This window comes from Zerene cesonia, chromosome Z (assembly GCF_012273895.1).
Source record: "Zerene cesonia ecotype Mississippi chromosome Z, Zerene_cesonia_1.1, whole genome shotgun sequence".
Classification (NCBI taxonomy): domain Eukaryota; kingdom Metazoa; phylum Arthropoda; class Insecta; order Lepidoptera; family Pieridae; genus Zerene; species Zerene cesonia.
The window spans coordinates 10,642,409-10,661,923 of NC_052122.1; the positions used below are offsets into that span (position 1 = coordinate 10,642,409).

The window sequence follows — 19,515 nt, forward strand, 5'->3', positions numbered from 1 at the left end:
AATTGTCACAGTAATTATAATACAAGATAATTTCTCAAAGTTAAATATTGGTAGGTTGGTTGGATAAAGTTCTTTGAACGTGCCATCACGCCGGAAGGCTTGCTACGCCCCTATTATCTGGCTCTAATATTAGTATATAGGGATTGCCGATTGATTTATATTTGCCACTAGCCGCCTGCCCCGGTTTGTCCCGGGTTGACTCGTGATAAAAATGGCCGGAGTATACAAGTTTTTGATTTACTTATTATCTTTTATATTTGTTTTTTTTAAGCGGCAGCAGAAATACTACTTGGGCATCGATTCAGAAAATTGCAATACAGTTGTAATACAAACTATCACGATTCATGAGAAACAACCTGGTGACAGACTGATAGACTTACAGAGGGCCGGACAGTGAGGTCTTAGTAATAGGGTTTCGTAGTACCCTCAGCGGTTCGGACCCTCAAAATGGCTTTCTGTGTGTGTTTGTGTGGGTTATCGTTAAAGCTCGTAACATTTATCAAATTTATATGACATTAATTAGACGTGTTACATAAAGAAAAGTTTTCAAACGTAATATGAAGAAAACTAATAATGTTTCGGTCCGGCAAACCACAGAAAGCTAACCTACTTGTTTATAAAGAATCGATCAGAGAAAGATGTATATCATCTGCCCCATACCCCACTAGGGAACACGGTAATTTTATAAGCCGATAGATCTCAGTAAACAACGGCGCAATACGATACTAGAAAGCGGGAGAGAAAGAAATTCCTCGGAGCGTCGTGTTTACTGCATACTTACCGTGTCTTAGTGAAATAATTAATACTGAGAGAAATTCAGACTGACGAGTTTAATTACCGACCATAATAAATGCACTTACTTATTCATTTGACTTTAATACCATTATTATTTATGTGATTGCGTGTCTTTGCAAACTATTCATTTTTAGTTTTATAGCATTGAAATCCTACTAATATTATAAACGTGAAAGTTTGTAAGTATGGATGTATGGATGTTTGTTACTCTTTCACGCAAAAACTAATGAACCGATTGCAATGAAATTTGGTACGTAGATAGCTGGACAACTGGAATAACATATAGGCAACTTTTTATCCCGATATTCCTACGGGATACGGACTTACGCGGGTGAAACCGCGGGGCGCAGCTAGTGCTTTATAAATGAAACATTTTGAAAGAACAGAAAAAAAGTGATCACTAGATGGGTTAAGAAGAACGGACTAAAAATTCTTATTAATTCATATTATTACAATAACCGTGTAAAATCAATTTTGATACTGTGGGCTTTGGTTTCAATATAAAATTTCCGATAATAATCCTTTTTGTCTAATAATTAGGCAAATCTACACACAATTTCATTACAGAGACATACTTACGGGGACGACACGACTTAAAAGCGTGTTACAATGTTTAAAAGTATATGCTCCTATGCAGTTAAAAGTGAACAATGAAATATACATCGACATCATAATTTGATGCGATAAATACCTCTAAACATATCACTACATAATATAAAACACGTCGCCTTCTCTGTCACTATGTATATATAGATATACTTAAGTTTTGAAGGTTTTTTTTTAATAGATAGAGTAACTCAAGAAGATTTATCTATATGATAAAATCTATCAAATTACTATCATTATTTAACGATAAAAATTATTCGTCAAGAGACATATTCATTTTAAATTGTTTTTTTTTCTTAGAACTTTCAATAGCTTTAATCGAATCTATTGGTATATTAGATATCGGTAAGATTATCATCATTTGGCGCTTAATTAAAGGGTTTTCTTCTTTCATATCCCGGTGAAAATGAATTCATGATGGCCTACGAAAAGCAAAGGAATATTTGTCAAAGGAATGTTCTAAAATAAATAAATTGGTATCCGTATGAAGCTGGCAAATAGCTCCATATTAATATAGATAAACGTTAACACACTTGCAAATACGCAATTGAACGATGCAATTGCCAAACATTTGCATTTATGTACGTACAATTATTTGTGTTTTGTGGCCAGCACTCTGGCAATATAGTCTCATTTAGTAAAGATAGGACGGACAATTTTTAAGAACAACCAAAAGTAAGTATACTTTTTACCCAACGCCACATTGGCCTACAGGATAGCAAAGACTTTTACCTACTTAAAAAATAATATTAACATACCGAGTTACTTTACTGAAGGGTGTGCACGATGCTTGACTATTATTTGTATCAAATTAAGGTGTGGCTTAAGCTTAGCTAATTGACGTGCCCAATTTTGTTTAATATATCCAAACAACTGATCATCTAGCTACTATTTATTTCATCTACATTTTGCGCCAGTTCGGGCACCAAGTGGCGAGAAACGCGTACACAGCGGGTCGTTCAGGCAAGCAGTAGCCCAGGCTCTCCAGGAGGGAAGGCGTCCGTGTTACCGACTTGTGGAAATCCTCGAAGCTGATGACCCCATCCACGTCTACGTCCATTCGCTTCAGCATTATGTCCACAAATTCCTGAAAGTGCACAAAACTTTCGTTATTACTAGTTTTGATGGTTCATGCTACAGTTTGACTACGATACAGTGTAATCTACTTAAAAAGAATGAAAGAAATTTATTTATTATTTTTTTTTTAATTAAGTTAAAATGTAAGCAATATGTTACAGATCATAATTTCCCGACAGTTTGCAACCTTGTAAGATAGATTACAATATAACGATGTTTACAATTTTACGGTGACATATATATTATATATCATATATTCTTATGTGCGCGTATGTGTGTGCTATTCACTACATTCCTCCTATATGACTGCACCGGTTTGAATCTCATTTTATGTCTTTAGGTGAACGATTATTTTACCAATTCGTAACGAGCGAAGCCGCGGTCAAAAGTAACTACACACAATACAATTCAATTCATTTTAATATAAAATATTGTTATCCGATTTCACGCGCCATTTATCCTTTACCTGACACTGACCTGTATAACACAGAGGTCAGTGTTACGCCGTGTGTATCTGCGAACGTAATCCTCAATAGAATGCTTATTCATTTTAAATTTAATAATAAAATCATCCTCTCATTAATTCATAGTTTTAACGCAGCAGAAATGAAACAGTAGCTCTGGTGTTTAATGATTAATGACAGTATATCAATATACACACAATACAGGATTTTGTGTTCAGTTTGGTTGTAGAAGCTTTGGATGGGAATATTCACAAGCACGAATATTTTTTCATACCCACAGTTCCACACAAAGCTGCACAACGAAACGAAGTGGATTTTAGTAGGTTAGGCTTTTGAGCTCTTTCCTTTCGCCCTTTGGGTACGTGGAAACATATAATTTAATGGTACATACGCATTGTTTTCAAAATCCGCAAGCCTTTTTTAAGAAAATGTGACATAAAATAAAAAATACGATAGTACTAAAATATAAACAATTATAAAAAATGCAATTATATTAAACGGTATATTCAAATAACTCATTAAAACAAACTAACGAAATTCTAATGAGTTTTCAGGTTTCTTGCAAAAATTTTCTGCCGTTACGAAACTTTAAGTTAAGACCAATCGTGTCCCTCGTTTAAATATACAGGTATAAGCTAAACTTGGCGAACTTGGTAGCACGTAACCTTCCAGTGATCAATGCAAAAAACATTATTTGGAACTTTTATATATAACTCGCCCCGATTTTACCTCGATAGATATTCTATTTGCAAGTTCATATATTTAACAGTTTCTCATAAACCAAGCAGAGGCAAATTGATGTAGGAAATGATTGGGAATAGGAAAGATAGGGGCCTGAACCAGATCATTAGGATAACATTATATTTTAAATTCCCTTCAGGCATGAAAACTGCAATGACAACCTCATTAAGATACTAGAATAAGTATTGTGCTATATATTGATAGTAAAATATTAAAATATATGGATATAACTAATAGTTTCCTTTGGATATGTGCAAAATATAGTGAATAGATGAAAGAGATTAGGAAGGAAATAGTTGCTGATTTGTAGTAGAACGCGTGTCGCCGCACTGCCTTCAATATTTAACATACTAGACTCGGCATTCGCGACTGAATCGCAATCAACGCACTATAATGCGCGATCGCTCGCTTAGTTCAAGATGACGACAATTCAATTCCAAGCAATGTATAATTTTTAATTCGTTTGTTATTGTATCGTTCTTGTCAACCTGTATTAACATAATAATTGCGTTGACATACATGATAACGTTATCATGTATTATGAGTTTTTTTCTTCCTTCTAATAGAAATAAGAGATTTCTAATCTGTGATAAAACATATGATTCAAATTTATAAGACCTTCGCACAAGCCGCAGACTAGCAATATGAAAAGGATAAAATGAAACTTACACTATGTTATAGTGAGTGAAAATAATTTTGATGTCTTATAAAACATGTTTCGTACTTTATATTTTGATTGAATTCATTAAAATGAGATATATAACATTTCTCAACTATATACGATTTACCTTCTAAATCAGTTGAGATACAACACATGGCGCTACGTTAAGACTCCATACATAAATTAAATTATAAATTTCACATTCAGTTTGCAAATACAAAGAACTAATAAGTAAAAGAATTGAAAGAGTTCTCATGAAAGTCTTAAAGTAAACACTAGAACAATCAATAAACTATCACGCGGTTAATTCGATGTATATATCTAAGGAAACATTTTGAATAAAATGATAGATATATAGCTCAGTTTTGAATTGCAACAGCCAAAAACTAAAATTGGAATTGCAAACGCTATCTACAATCATGGTGAAAATCACAAAATCAATATCAACGCCATCTGTTGTCATTCCTTGGAAACACAACAGTACAAAAAAAATCAGCACTTATTATTTAAAGCAAAATAAAGGTGGCGGCTACTTATAACTAGATACTTTGCATTTTGAAAGATACATCGATTGAAATTTGATAGAATTATAAAATATTTTCTTTCTTTTTGTACTAATATTTTGTAATGATTATAATTACACAAACATTGAAGATACAGTAAAGCTCTTTATTCCATTTAATGGTATATTAAATTGTTATGAAATGGCAAAAAATAATTGAGCAGATTTAGTGAATTAAATATTTTTATAGGCTAATCTAATCTAGCAGTGAAAATGTAATATTAAAATCCTTACCACATCCCTTCGAAATGGAAGTGGTAAAGGTAAGCTTTCAGATGTTCCTTTTCTTTTTTATACCTATATAATGTATAGTGTACATATAAAAAGAAAGTAGTGCTTGTGAAACCACTTATAAATAAAGAACAGCTTAACGGATGTAAATAGTGTTGGTTCGTTGGATTTGCCTCAATTAAGATTAAATCTGTTAAAAATAGAAATAAAAAATACAATAATACGTGTACCCAGGCGGAGCAGGAGCTAACGGCAAGTTTATTTAATAAAATAGAAACATTAGTAGCGTCATCTAGTAACAAACTGTAAAAGCCTGAATATACGTAATAAAGTTACTTGAACATTCAATACATAATTTTCTAGGCCATTCTCTTGGGGTTGGAACCCCTACTTTTAAATAACATTAATTTAACACTAGATGGCATTAAGCAAAGGTTTTATGGATGTTGAATAACTTGTTCAATCATTGATATTATAAAGTTAATTATTTAGTGTATTAGCAAGCAATACATTTTGTTGATTTACTTTTATGAACATTCCAGATAAAAACACGTGAAACGAAAAAGCATACAAAATTATGTTTGATTTTGTTTAAAAATACTAATAAAAACGAAATAAATATTTGGAATTAAACACAAATTTATAAAATGCTTGAGTTGCAGCAAATTTTTTAGATAAGAATTAACGCAATTTTAGTAAAATTTATAGAATTTGATATGAACGGATGCAATGTAGGTTTCCACTATAAAATATGTAATGTTGAATTTATAAGACAAGCTTCTCACCTGGATTGCTAACTGTTTGTTGCTAGTATTTTAAATATTCCACACAATATTATTAACGTAATTTAAGCGATGGCAAATCCAATAAACCTGTTATATGTGTTCAGTATTTCTTAAGTTAAAAGAGATATGACTAGTTGATGTCACTTTCTTATTAAATAAATTAGATTTCGACATAATGAAACACGGTCCTAAAATGCGACTTCTAAAATTGACAAAACAGTTTTTAATGTTCCATAACAGTCCATTACACTTTACACGTGGTAGTTTCAGCAAATTAGCAACAGACACTATTTTTAAAACGACGCTCACAAAATGAAGGAGGTTTTCGATCAGACTATATTTTTATTTTTTGGTTTCGTTATTCGATAACTACGTACGTGGGTTTTCAAACGATCGTCGTGGTTCTTTTTGTGTTTGATAGGCAGTTGATGTCATTAGGTCCCATTTTAGAATGTGGGGTGTTAACTCCCCCCGGGACGTCGGTGACCTTTGTATATTCCGACAGAAAATAATTGTGGTATAATAATTTTTTTCGAAATATATATCATAGGCTGGTTGTTAGACGGGCGGGCATTTGATATGTAGTCTGGCTGGGGGAATAGTCTGTTAGATTATATGTATAGCTAATAAATACTGTCGTATCAGTTTATTGAATACGAGAAGTTCTTTATAGGGGTACCTTCAACGTACAAAGCTCATGTGAGTGCGTTATTTCACCTAGTTCCTGTATTGAATAAAACATGTTATAAAACTCTTTTAAAGCGTACCGAGTATTTGTGAACCAAAAAGGTTCATAATCCCACCTTGTATACGTAACGTGCGTTGTCCAAGTTTCGATGGCACACATTTTACGAGCGATCCTTCTGTATGCATTTTAGTAATCCTTGCAATGCTCTGCCAGATTTCATCAGGGATATCCAAACAGAGAATAGTTTTAAAAGGTTCTGAATTTCACTGTGTGTGTGTGGTGCTGATAACTCCAGATTTACGCGAACCGATTCATGCGTCTTTTTTTTTGTTTTGTTATTGAATTGATAAGTTTTGGCCTCGTACCCCAGAAACATCGTTGACCGTTTTTTTTTAATTAATTATTACTTACTGTCGTTATTTGTTTTCTATTTGTACTTATTTTCATTTATATGTTTATAAATAAACAATTATTCAATAGGTAATTGGATGATGTATTGTATTTTTGACCGCCTCCTTGGTACAGTGGTAAACGCGTGAGCGTAGAACCGAGGGGTCCTGGGTTCGATCCCCGGTGGGGACAATAAAAAAAAAATGTCTCGGTCTGGCAGGACACAGAAGGCTGATCACCTACTTGTCCATAAAGAAAATCGATCAGTGAAACAGATGTATATCATCTGCCCCATACCCCAATAGGGGACATGGGTCTTCACATAACATATTGTACTTTTAAAGTTAAACTACTAAACATTCAAAGCGAAGGGCTTTGTAAATTAGGTATATTATTTCGATCCGCAAAGTACCTAAAATCGTTATATACCAGAAAATTAATTGAATAAATGATCAGAGTCATGCAGCTTTTACTCAATAAAAGTATCTGGTGTATCAACTGTATGTGTAAAGAATTGGCAAATAATAGCGGGACATGAAACTGTTTTTTTTTTATTCTCTATGTCAGCCAGAGGAGCTATTACATCTTAGCACGGACGCGTGGGTGAATTGAGGGTTCACCGTAATAGTGACACTCTCAAGGGCGTCCTCACTTGACGGAGACCACGAACCTCGGCTAAGGCATGCAGGCAAGAATGGAGGGGGCCGGAGGGGCCGTACTCGGTCGGGCGCTCACCCGGGTGGGTGCGGGAACGCGGAACAAGGGACCTCGTCTTCGTCGATGAAGACTGTGTACGCATTCTGCTGTTGTGTGCACGCTTGGCGTGGTGTCGCGGTTAGTTCTCTGTTCAATCGCCGGGTCTAGCCGCGTTAGCTAGCATTAATTATTTCGTCGTCGGAGTCGATCAGAACGTGTACGTGAGTCAGACGTGTTTCTGAGTCCGAGTGGGATCGGGTTGCGGATGGTACGCGATGGCTTGTGTCACCAACGGATTGGTATTTAATTGAATTTTAGCACAAACATTGGCCCGAATCGCACCTTCACAGCTTCTTCCACATCATCGTCCCGCGAGGCCTTGGAAATGCTTTTCTTCATACATTGGTACATTGTCTCTCTACGCAAATGTCCCTCACCCAGCAGATCGTAACACTACAAGCGATGTAAAACATTAATTTAATGACATTAGATTGAAATTATAAAATTGCCTTCGTGCAGGGCTCTCGTTAAATAATTCACGGTAAATAGCCGCTGGAAAGTCAAATGATCAGCAATAAATGTCAACCGGAACGACTTAGTCAGTAAAAGAAGGTCAGCAGATAAAACATTCAGCATAATTATTTGCTTTGTTTCATTTTCATTGCATTTTTACATATATTCAAAATTGTGTATTTTTTTTTTAATTTCTGATATATAAAATTTCTTTAAATATTTTCAAAGATTATCAATCGTTTCAATTTCCAAACATTTTTGTCATACAAGAAATTATAAGACAAAATAACATGTTATAATGCAGGTATAAAGCATCCAATTAAAAAAAAATACGTATGCGATTTACTCAATACGTCAAAAGTAATAAGAGTCATAGTCATTTCATCATCATCATCATCATCAGCCCATACATGTTCCCACTGCTGGGACACAGGCCTCCCATGAGGTTTCAGGCCGTAATCAACCACGCTGGCCAAGTGCACATAGTCATTTATTGTTATTTAATTCTATAATCGTCTTAAATTCATACACGTTTTTATGAAAATAAACAGCATTAATAAAAATTTATAACTTCACCGTAAATGCATAAGAAATACGCTCCTCCAGATCGCCTCGAAGATACAAAGACATTGCTTTGGCAAACGTTGCCATGGTAACATAGGGAGATGTCCCTCTATCCAGGGCCACCATGACCCGCTCCATCATATATGCGTCCGTCATCCCCAAACCAGTATGAAGAACATCTCTGAAATGTGCCCTGAAAAGTTGATAGTGATTGAAGATCAGAACCAGCCTCGAATCAAATCCGATTTGAGTGTAAAAGACAACTTGTCTTTTCATGATAAATCTGATGAAATAAGAGCTTTCAGTACGCAAACGTAAAAAGCATCCATCCATTTCGATTATACCATTGCGCTGTCAGGTATCGGATTGAACGAATACGTGGAATCACGTGGCAACAGAGGATATTTTTACAGCATTTTATTTATGAAAAAAGCATATCCCAATTAATCCTATCTCCATTATGTACGATTGGACAATGTGAAAGCTAAAAGGCATATTCCTAATTGAATATATCACTAACACACTGGAATCAGAGCCTTAAGCTCATTCTGTGAGTTTTTAGGTCAACTAAAATAACATCAGGAGTGATTTTTATCTCGATCTGTTTAATAATAAAAGCATCAAGAACATTATAAATACGAAAATAGTCTAGCATAATATTTTTGTTATATTTTATAAACAATGTTATTAAAACGAAGGGCGTCTGTAGGTAGTAAGGAGAAGAAATTTATAAAAACTTCTTCTAGCAAACCAATTAAAATGTTATCGCTTATAGTCCCCCACGCGCTCTTCCAATTAGCGATTATTTTGAACAACTAATACTATAATCCAAAATATAAAGCTAATGAAATCATACGCCCACGATCAAACCGCCATCCCGATGTCCATGTTCGTGAATTAAACCAATTATTGGGAGGTGAGCTATACTAACCCTGTGCACTCTGCGAGCGGGATTAACTCAATTACCTTGTACGCGTTTTTTATTTTGGGTTCGGTGTAAAACGCAATTTGTTAGGTGAAATTTTCCATCAGCTTGTGATCGTGAAACGATAAACTATTTATCAACAAATTTTCTACTCGAATTTTCGAGATATAAATAGAATATTGCATCGCTAAAATTCTAGATATTTCGCTGCAATTCTGGTATCAATTACAATCCACTTGAATTAAAAAAATTAAATATATTATTCGCCCCGGCTTTGTCCGTGGTGCATTAATAGCTTGTCCCTCAATTTAGATGAGCCTTTATTATGGTGAAATAAGTTTTTGTGTGAAACCATAACAAAAATGCATAAAAAAATAAATTGTTACTTTTTATTATTATAAATGTCTCAATTACAATTTAGAAAAATATAATATAAAACTGATATAGCTAACAGAAGAGGTATGAAGGTACCGAGTTATGACTGCGTTCTCATGGGTTCTCCCCACGGCAAACAAACCAATAATTTAATATCTATCAATAGAAACTATCGATATTAATCTAAGTTACGCTCAATTGCGCACGTTCGGTTCACGTGAGTATTACACATTTAGAAATTAAAGACTTTTTAACGCTTTTCGCTTTGTAAAATGCTCGAAATGTCAGGTAATATAATATAATAAATTCGAGTATATTTGAATACGCTACTGAGCGTATATTACACAGTCATACATTAAAACTCCTAAAAAACAGATATTCTGTAAGAGGAGTGTTAAAATAATGGTGAAAATTAATGAAAATCATTTAAAGATCCGTTATAACTCTTTAATTTCCAGACTTAGATTATGACTTTTTTTTATTAGACGTATAAGCAATTCATATTGCAATATACAAATTAATATAAATAAATTAGACCATTGGAAACAGGAACTTCATACGACTGATTCCTATGTCAGATTACACGTTATTTAATTAAATTTTCTCTTTATGTTTAAAATGAACCAGACCATTTTTCACTCTTTATCGTGTTATTAGTAATTTAGATATTTTTTAATAGATTTACTTTCGATAGTTTCATATACCTATACACTAATTTTATAAAGTAATAATTTTATCTGCAAACATGCGCGAAAATTTAAAGAGCACAATTTTTTACCAAGTACTAAATTTTCGTTGTATTTCTTAACATATTTAATCAAGGAAGAGATAATGGTAAGAAAAAGAGAAATGGGCCGGGTGGACCCCCCACTCATCGCACAAAACACGGTAGCATACGAATGCTACTGTGTTTTTGTGTTTTTGTACTGGTGCGTAGTACCGTGATACCTTCCCTGGTGCGAGCTGGCCCAATACGTGCTGAAGCGTGATCGACTCTTCATTTAAAATTGATTTACGGTCTAGCTCCCTGCGTTGGGAGTTAAGCCAAGCTAGTGTAAAATACCAATTACGAGTATTTTCTAAAAATGTGTTAATTTTTTTCTAACAAAAAACCACGTCACATTCTGGTAGTGTTTTAATAAATGTAAACAATGCAATTTTGAAATAGAAACCGGGCAGAGCGGTTGCATTTTCTTAATAAATATCTTGTCCCGATTTATAAATTATTTTCAAAATTGATTCCAACATTAACTATTGCTTGCAGTTTATTTTAAATTTAAATTAAAGGAACAATGGCAGACTTACATGTGGGAAATTTGTTGAGGACAAAATTTTGATTATTGTTTTTTTATTACCTATTGGTAATGAAAGTAAAGTAAAAAGAAGAAAATAGCAAAAACGAAAAGCGCCTGAGCGTCATTGACATCTCTCGATCAGTTTCTAGTTATTTTTTATATACAGACCACTTGAACACATACGGGACGATAAAAATAATTTAAATCTCTTAAGTAGCTTTACAAATAATAAATAAAAAATTAATAATTGCAGATTTATTTATTATGGTACCTAATTAAATTTATCATTAACTTTTTAAAATAATTAAATTGATTATTTTGTATTGATTATTAGTTATGTAGTATTCTCAAAATTCTTAAATTTCTGTGGCATTAATTAGAATAGAGTTTTACAAGTAAAATATTTAAACTCATTTTTTCACACAAGTGTGGACCCCAAAGGTGGTATAACACATTACTATTCAATCATTGTTCTTTAAAAGTTGTTTCGGTATATATTGTATAATAAATTTCGTACGGATACGTTTACCTTGATATTAAATCCGACCCAGCTGGTTTCTCGTCCCTCTTTTGTATTTTGAAAAAAATCACCATTATTTCTGTGGATCGAAGAAAAACATGTAATGCAACATCATGCACAGAAGGAATACGATTATGACCCATACAAAATGCTCCATCTGATATGCAGTGCGAAAGATGTTTAAATTTCAATAGCATAAAGCGTTGTGAGGATCAATACTAGAAATATCAAGCTTTATACATATCTACAAGGTCATATTCATGTATCATACTAGGCTTGCAGTGTGGTTCCGCTCTTTTTATTTATTAATAGGGCGGAAAGTCAGGCAATGCCTGTCCATACTCAGACGCCTAATATGACATGCTTGCCTTTTAATTAAATCGTCGGTATAATTTGTTCATAATTGGAATGAACATTGGAAAGTAATGGAGTACATATTGAATGCAAATAACGTTGTTGTTGAGGGTGCAATATGCTGTCAACTCAACCACTATTAAACCGTTGTAAGACTTATTCAAGATCCTTGATGATCTGCATAGTTTCGTAAAATTGTATAAAAAGTAGAAATAAGTAAGATATAAGATAATAATATTTATGTTTTATTTCACGTTTTCCGGTTATTTTAGTTAAATGTATATATTAATTCACGTGCGTATCACTCTCTCTTCCCCATTGTTGAAACAACTAAGCAATTATTGAGGTATTTTCAATAAATGTAAGTCTTAAAATGCTGAAAGTTATTTATCGGAAAGTCATTATCGCGATCTTATACAACAAAAAAATGTAAATTTAAAGTACCTATGTGTCTAGAATGTTTCGCTCGGTGTTGAATTTTTCTATATTCCAAGGATCATTTATAAGTAATTTCGTAACAATACGTTTCTTTGAATACTTTTTAAACTGCAATTTAGAATTTCCAATGAATTGGAAAAGTGTTAAAGTACAGCAATAATGCTCTGTAAAATTTATAGCATGGAAAATTACTAAATTGCCAAATCCCTATATTTTATTCATCGTGAAAATACTGCAACGTGTGAAGACGGCCAACGTCATAATAATGTGAGGTAAAAGGAATTTTTAAGCAGCGCAATAATCATTTATGATATTCGATTCGACGTACGTCTTTTATTTTCTATGTGAAATGAATCTAACATTTATAAAATATTAGTGTAGTACAAAAGAAACATATCAAAAATGAAACACATCAGGTGGCCCACGTGCTCCTCTGCTTGCTCTGTTTTAAAAAAAAATATTAACATAGCTTTTTTCACAAGTCTGTGCTAAATGAATGATTCTGAAAAAAAAATATTCTAAATGCACTTGGTGTTGTTACACAATATTTCAGTTTTTTTACTTTTTTTTCAATATCCCTTATGTTGTCTTAAACAGGTTATTTATCGTTTTAGAGGGTCTAATTAACGATCTCATATAAGTTAGTAATCGTCAATTTATTTCCACTGTTATGAAAGTAGGTATCTAAATTGCTATCCGTTGACTGTCTTTAAGGTTGTAGGCAATTTTCTAATCAATAATGCCCTCTACTGCTTCATAAAATGGGGTATGGTGCAAGAAAATATGATTTCCCTATTATTTTATTTTAAAACTTTATGATTTATTCATTAAAATACAGATATATTACAGATATCGATAGAAAAATTAGAACAAGAACACTTTCCGTGTTTGCAAAATAAGCAAAGAATAGTTTGATATACAACTAATATTTCAATTCGGCATCGGAAGTTTATAAGCTGCGCTCTTTCACTCTCAACCATAAAAAAGATTTCGTCTCGCTCGCTCGTCCGCACAAGTCATGAACAAAGAATCTTTAATTAAAAAAAAAAACACGAAATACACAAAATGTGGCAAGATAACATACGTTCTAACTCGTCAAAATTGAAATGTGTGTCTTTCTGTATTTCCATCCAAATAGCACCGTGTTTCTTGCGGAATCGTATTTCTTCCATGGGATCCAACGCTGAATCTAGCGAAGCTGACATCTTTACTGATTTTTATGCGAATGTTTCTGTAAATTATACAAAATTTATTTAAACTGAAATGTTTGACAGATGGACTGTAATGTTTGTGAAACGAAATCTAGTATCCATAGAGAAAATTGAATGTCAAATGATTTGTCAATGACGTACTTAATAAAACGTATGATAATCGAAGTAGATGACATAAATACTTAGTACAGAGAAGTAATTTTTTGTGTTTCTCATTAAATTAATATTTACTGGCTGTCTACAACTAAAAGTAACTAAAAGCGATGATTGCTGTAAATAAATTTTGATTTAACAATGAAAAATTCAAAGAACGCTTCGGCTTTCAGCATTGACGGTTAGCGTGCTGTCAGCGTGACTCTAAAGGGCTAATTTAGTAAAGATTAGCGCCATATAAAAATTAACAAATGATTTTAAGATGGCGGTTTTCCTAGCGGGAATATACTCAACTCGGGCTGATGCCGAGGGGGTTGTAAACAAAGTCTAAAAAAAGATTTTTGTTAAATTTCAAACTTTATAAGGGTTAATAATATAAATCTAAATTGGGACAAAAGCAAACTTTATAAGATAAATGCATTTTTAGTAGTAGTAGTTTGTTTAGTTACACAGTAATGCAATTAATCAAAATCATATTTCGGACTCTAATATAATGTTTAATGTTTTGATAGCTATACTAAATGCATTATTAAAAATTTATTTGTAATGCAGACTTTATCTAGATCAGTGTCCGTTACTGTGCAGTTAGTATTTTCTTTAATATAATTCCTCTTCAAACGCTACCCGCTTCTATTTTGATTACTTAATGAGCCATGTATCTGTGGAAATTAGAAGCTACACGATGTGATTAATAAAATATGTAAATAGTCCATGCTGTATGTTAAAGGACACATCAATAGCTTTTAATTTGAAACGTATCGCGAGGGAGTCAGATGCACTGAGACGCCGTGGATTGCACGACCTGGCCAACCAATTAGATTCATTGCCGCCACAAAGTCAAATTTAATTCGTGTATTTAAATATTCTACGGATGTATCGCCGGCCCCTTTTTAACACTACAGACAGCTGTATCAAGATTGTTGTCATCATTATAATATTGAGTAAGTATTTCGGCTTATGGTTTTTCATTTATGGTAATTATACTGTTATTTTTTTGTGTTCTAGTTTGTTTACTATCTATGTATTTGCGCTCGTTTCTTTTGATGTTTGCATGTTTAATGTATTTTTGTAAATTTGTTTTTTGTTTATTTTATTGTAATATTTATTTACATAGATATAAGATAAAATAAGAATTATAAATAGAATCAATATATATACATATATATATAAATCGCATTAGTGTTAAGAGTCGTGAGGCAATTTTTATTAAGATGTGTAGAAAACCAAATACAATCACTATGTAGTATGCACCAAGAATATGTATATAATAAATGTGATGTAATAAATCCATCCCTTTCAGATGTAGGTAGGTATTATGTAGGTAGGTATTAACGAAAGAAAAAATATTATTGAAACTGATTTATCTAACAAGAAAATAAGATGTTTTTTACAACTAATTAGTTTATAGTTCGCTAAATCCTTTGAAGGTCTGATTTAATCCGATTTCCATTTACCTTGAAATCTGCAATAATAGAGATGGCTGTAGGATAAATTTTCCATTACATTGTTTATAGAATTTTCCTTCAGCATTTTTATTTTTCTATTCTAGGCGCATTTTAATCCGCTTTATTCTTAATTCCTAAACAAACAATCTCGATGTTGTTTTACAATTTTATAAGGGCTGTTATTTTTTCTGTGTGTACTCGTATATACGTAGCGGATAAAAAAATTTGGACATTAGACCAAACATATTAAATGATAGGGGAGGGAGGTATTCATCCAGATTCTAAAACCAGACCAAATGAAATCAATTTCTTATCTGACACAAAGAATCGCGTCAATTTGTTGAAAACCCGCGTAATTACCAATAAGCAAAGACATAACAGCTTGATTAGAGCTTTTTTTACCATTTGAGTCTATGTTAACAATAATCTTTTATATACACCAAATACTTATTTTTTTATTTTTTTACTTAGTTTTTATTTTTTATATTATAACCGTTCTCCGCTAGTAGAAAAATATGGAGAAAAAGTTTTCAATCATTTACTGATATACAATATCATTTCTAATAGTAATAGCGAGTTTCTAAACTTCAGACATATGTATTTCATTATAGACCTATTAAGCTTTCAGATATAACGACAAATTCATCATTATAAAAATAAAATAATAAATAGATACGACCATAGAGCAAGATTTAAAGGAGCGCCGTTCGCCGTTTAGTCTTAGACCGATTTTTTTCTAGTCATTCAATTTTACCTGCCTAACGGATGTCCGTTGAAACGATAACCAATATGAAACATTATATAAATGATTACAATATTGTGTCGATAGAACGCAGTCTTTGTTGAATTTAAATACAATACCTATTTAGACTTCCCTTTATTTATTGAGTGAAGTGGTATATGCCGCTGCGTACATTCACAAAAAGCATTTAAATGTACTTACATACCTGACAAGTAAATTTCCACTTGCACAAATAGCATTCTAGCGTTGTTCAATATCAGAAATGCAAGACATCTATTAAAGAATACAACTTTATACATATATAACATGCTTTCCTACCTTTTCAATAGACCTTCTCAAAATAGGAAGGTTCTCAATTGGAATGCATTTTATTTTTTTCGTTTTTATATATAAATCTATGTGAAAAAGAAAAACAAAAAGATTCAACGGGTTGACGTGATTCCTTTTGTGTTTTATTTGGCCCCATATTAATTTTTGTGATGGTACTTCTCTGCCCGGGACTTCGGTGACCTTCTTTGTAGAAGATATTACTTTATTAATTCTACTTGATTCCGGACACATAATATCAACATGATATATACATCTTCCGCATGCCACACTTAGTAAAATTAATTTTGTTTACATGTCGTGTGAGATCTGAGGTATCCGGTTCAAAGATATAGCGAGATTTCAATTTCGGCTCTTTTAAATTCCATTTTAAAATCAAAGTAATAATTTGGTAGTTATTCATAGATCCTTTTAGTATTAATCAAATTTTAACTTAAAATGTACGAACATCTAAGTTGATAAGTGTTAAATAGATTCTTAGTGACTTTATCAAGAAGTAGTGAAAGTGACCGTAAGTTTGTAGATAACAATTATTATATAATTTTATCAGGAATATATTCTCGTGACCTATATTTAACTGTAGCTTCCTAACTATGAAAGAGAAATAAACAAACACATTTTCGCATTGATAATATCACCAAGGATCTTGAATATGATCATGAAATGTTTACATATTAATTAGAACGCACTCATAAATAACGTAGGTGTAGGTGAGATTTCTCATGGATAATCCTCATAAGACAGAGACAACGCTTCACTAGAATCGCAGGTCAACCAGACGACGAACATCCTTTCAAAGGCCTAAAGGTTTGTCAGTTGTTTGCTCATAAAACTACCATTTTTTTTAAACATTATTCTTGAAATAGTGGCAGTTTTGTGAGTGAAGAACTGATAGATTATGACAAAAGAATCTCCTTCAAAGCCAGAAAGAAAAATAATTTGAAGAACCGGAAAGAAGAATACATATCACCAGATGAATAGATTGTATGGTAGAAGACTATAATCGAATATTATAAAATCAATAACAAAACTAGACTGGTCATATCAGCGACGAATATTCGTCGTTTATTATAACATATTAAACTACTCCTTTGTAAATTACTACGTACTTATAATAATTAGTTTTATAATTATTGTACCATTATACTTGCATGCTTTCTACAAGTAATGTATCATCACATATCGTATTTTATCATAAGTAACAGACATACAGGGTAAATGGAAATTTTCGCGGTAAAAACTATGTAATATACATTAATATATAATTGTATGTAAAAAAAAAATTCGCTCTTAACTTTTTACTACAGAATTGATAAAAGGTGAATAAGAAAGTAATTGATTAAAAATGATTTCTATCAGTTTAAGTGACGCCACTTTTTTCGCTATTTATTTGGCATCTCGGTCATCGCTTGCTTAGTACAAGATGGTTCATATACATTGCAAGCAATGTATAATTAGTATAATTATGTTTTCATCAACATACAGTGACATGTGAATGTTTTCATAAACGAACGGCGCAATTGCTCCGCCCACGTTCTAGCCTCTTCTATATGTTCTTTAACCTTCATGTTTATTGGCGCAAAATAAATCAATAACAAAATGCGCCTCTAGTAATGGATGAGTCAGAAAAATAGTTTGCTTTTAAATTAGTAGTTATATTACATTAGGTATATCTTTGTTCTTGTAGTATCACGTACATCTGTGGTAGCTCTGCTATTATTATTAAAATTAACTTATTATTAAAATTCTGTTTTCGGAATGTCTTCATATGATATACTTAGCGGTCCGAGCTGGTTTTATCCGTATTACATATATACCCCATAGCCTTCTTTAATAAATGGGCACACAGTGAAAGAATTTTTCAAATCGGACCAGTAGGTCCTGAGATTAATGCGTTCAAACAAACAAACAATCTCTTCAGCTTTATAATATTAGTATAGACAAGCATTATTAAAAATAGATTTATCCGAATATTAATAAGGTCCCTTTTTCAGGAACAATCATAAAACGATGTCTTGATATTTGGAAGGAGCCAAAGAACTAATCATGGTCGACGAAAGAAAACAAATATTGGCTGCGATGTGCTGGATTTTTGGTAAGTTTTTATAACGTTTAACGGATTTTATAGGTTCGATGCATGTCTTATGTGCGCATATAGTAATATATATTAATTTCACACATGAAACAGGCACAAATTTTTCATTAATATTAACAATTAATTTGGTCTTTTGAGAAGTTTACGTATCTCACGCATTAAACACCTTTTCGAGTGTCAAATGTAAATATTCAAATGGTAAGTTGGTATCATAAGTATTAACTAATTAAACAATGTGTTTTCTTCAATAAAACTGTCTGTCTTTTAGGGAATGAGAAATTTATTATAATTCATTTGAATTCGCCTGTTTCCTATTTCTCACCCTCCCTAGTCCATTTTTATTTCTATTGTCAATCGTTTCCTTATACCTTATTCATTAAAAGCGAGCAACAGTTAAGCTTTTGGAGCGTAATGTATTGAGTTAAGACTCAAACATTTATTTATACAATTAGACTTCTTCAAGAAGCATTTAAGAATCGTTATAACGTATTTTTTACATTTACTACCGGTCGGGAAACAGTTTCTATAGAGAAGTGCTGACAAGAAACTCTGTAGTTCATGAGGGGTGATAATCGCTTATTAGCAAATAATCAACTCAGTTGCCCGCTGTTTTACATATATGAAAAATTAAATAAATGTTATAAAAAAATAAAAATGTTATGTGAATTGAATGGTTGGTGCAAAGCATTTCCGGCTTCACGCGAGCTCTGAGCTACGGATATGAATTAAAATATTTGCATACATATACCTTGTGCCTCTCAGCTTTCTACTGAAATAATTTTCAAAATCGGTAAAATAGTTTCAAAGTGATATATTACATAAACAAAGAAAAAAACATAAAGTTTAATAAATAAATTGTGTG

The 19,515-nt window shown here is 32.4% G+C and overlaps 1 protein-coding gene across 1 annotated transcript; it reads right to left on the reverse strand.

Annotated features, from left to right (window-relative positions):
• Nucleotides 1-2,302: 2,302 nt before the first annotated feature.
• Nucleotides 2,303-13,885, reverse strand: LOC119835859 (EF-hand calcium-binding domain-containing protein 1-like). Its single transcript, XM_038360911.1, has 5 exons — nt 13,765-13,885; nt 11,898-11,967; nt 8,786-8,966; nt 8,039-8,149; nt 2,303-2,488 (listed from the first exon to the last, which is right to left on the reverse strand). The coding sequence occupies exons 1-5, from the start codon at nt 13,883-13,885 to the stop codon at nt 2,303-2,305; spliced, it is 669 nt and encodes a 222-aa protein (XP_038216839.1).
• Nucleotides 13,886-19,515: the final 5,630 nt, after the last annotated feature.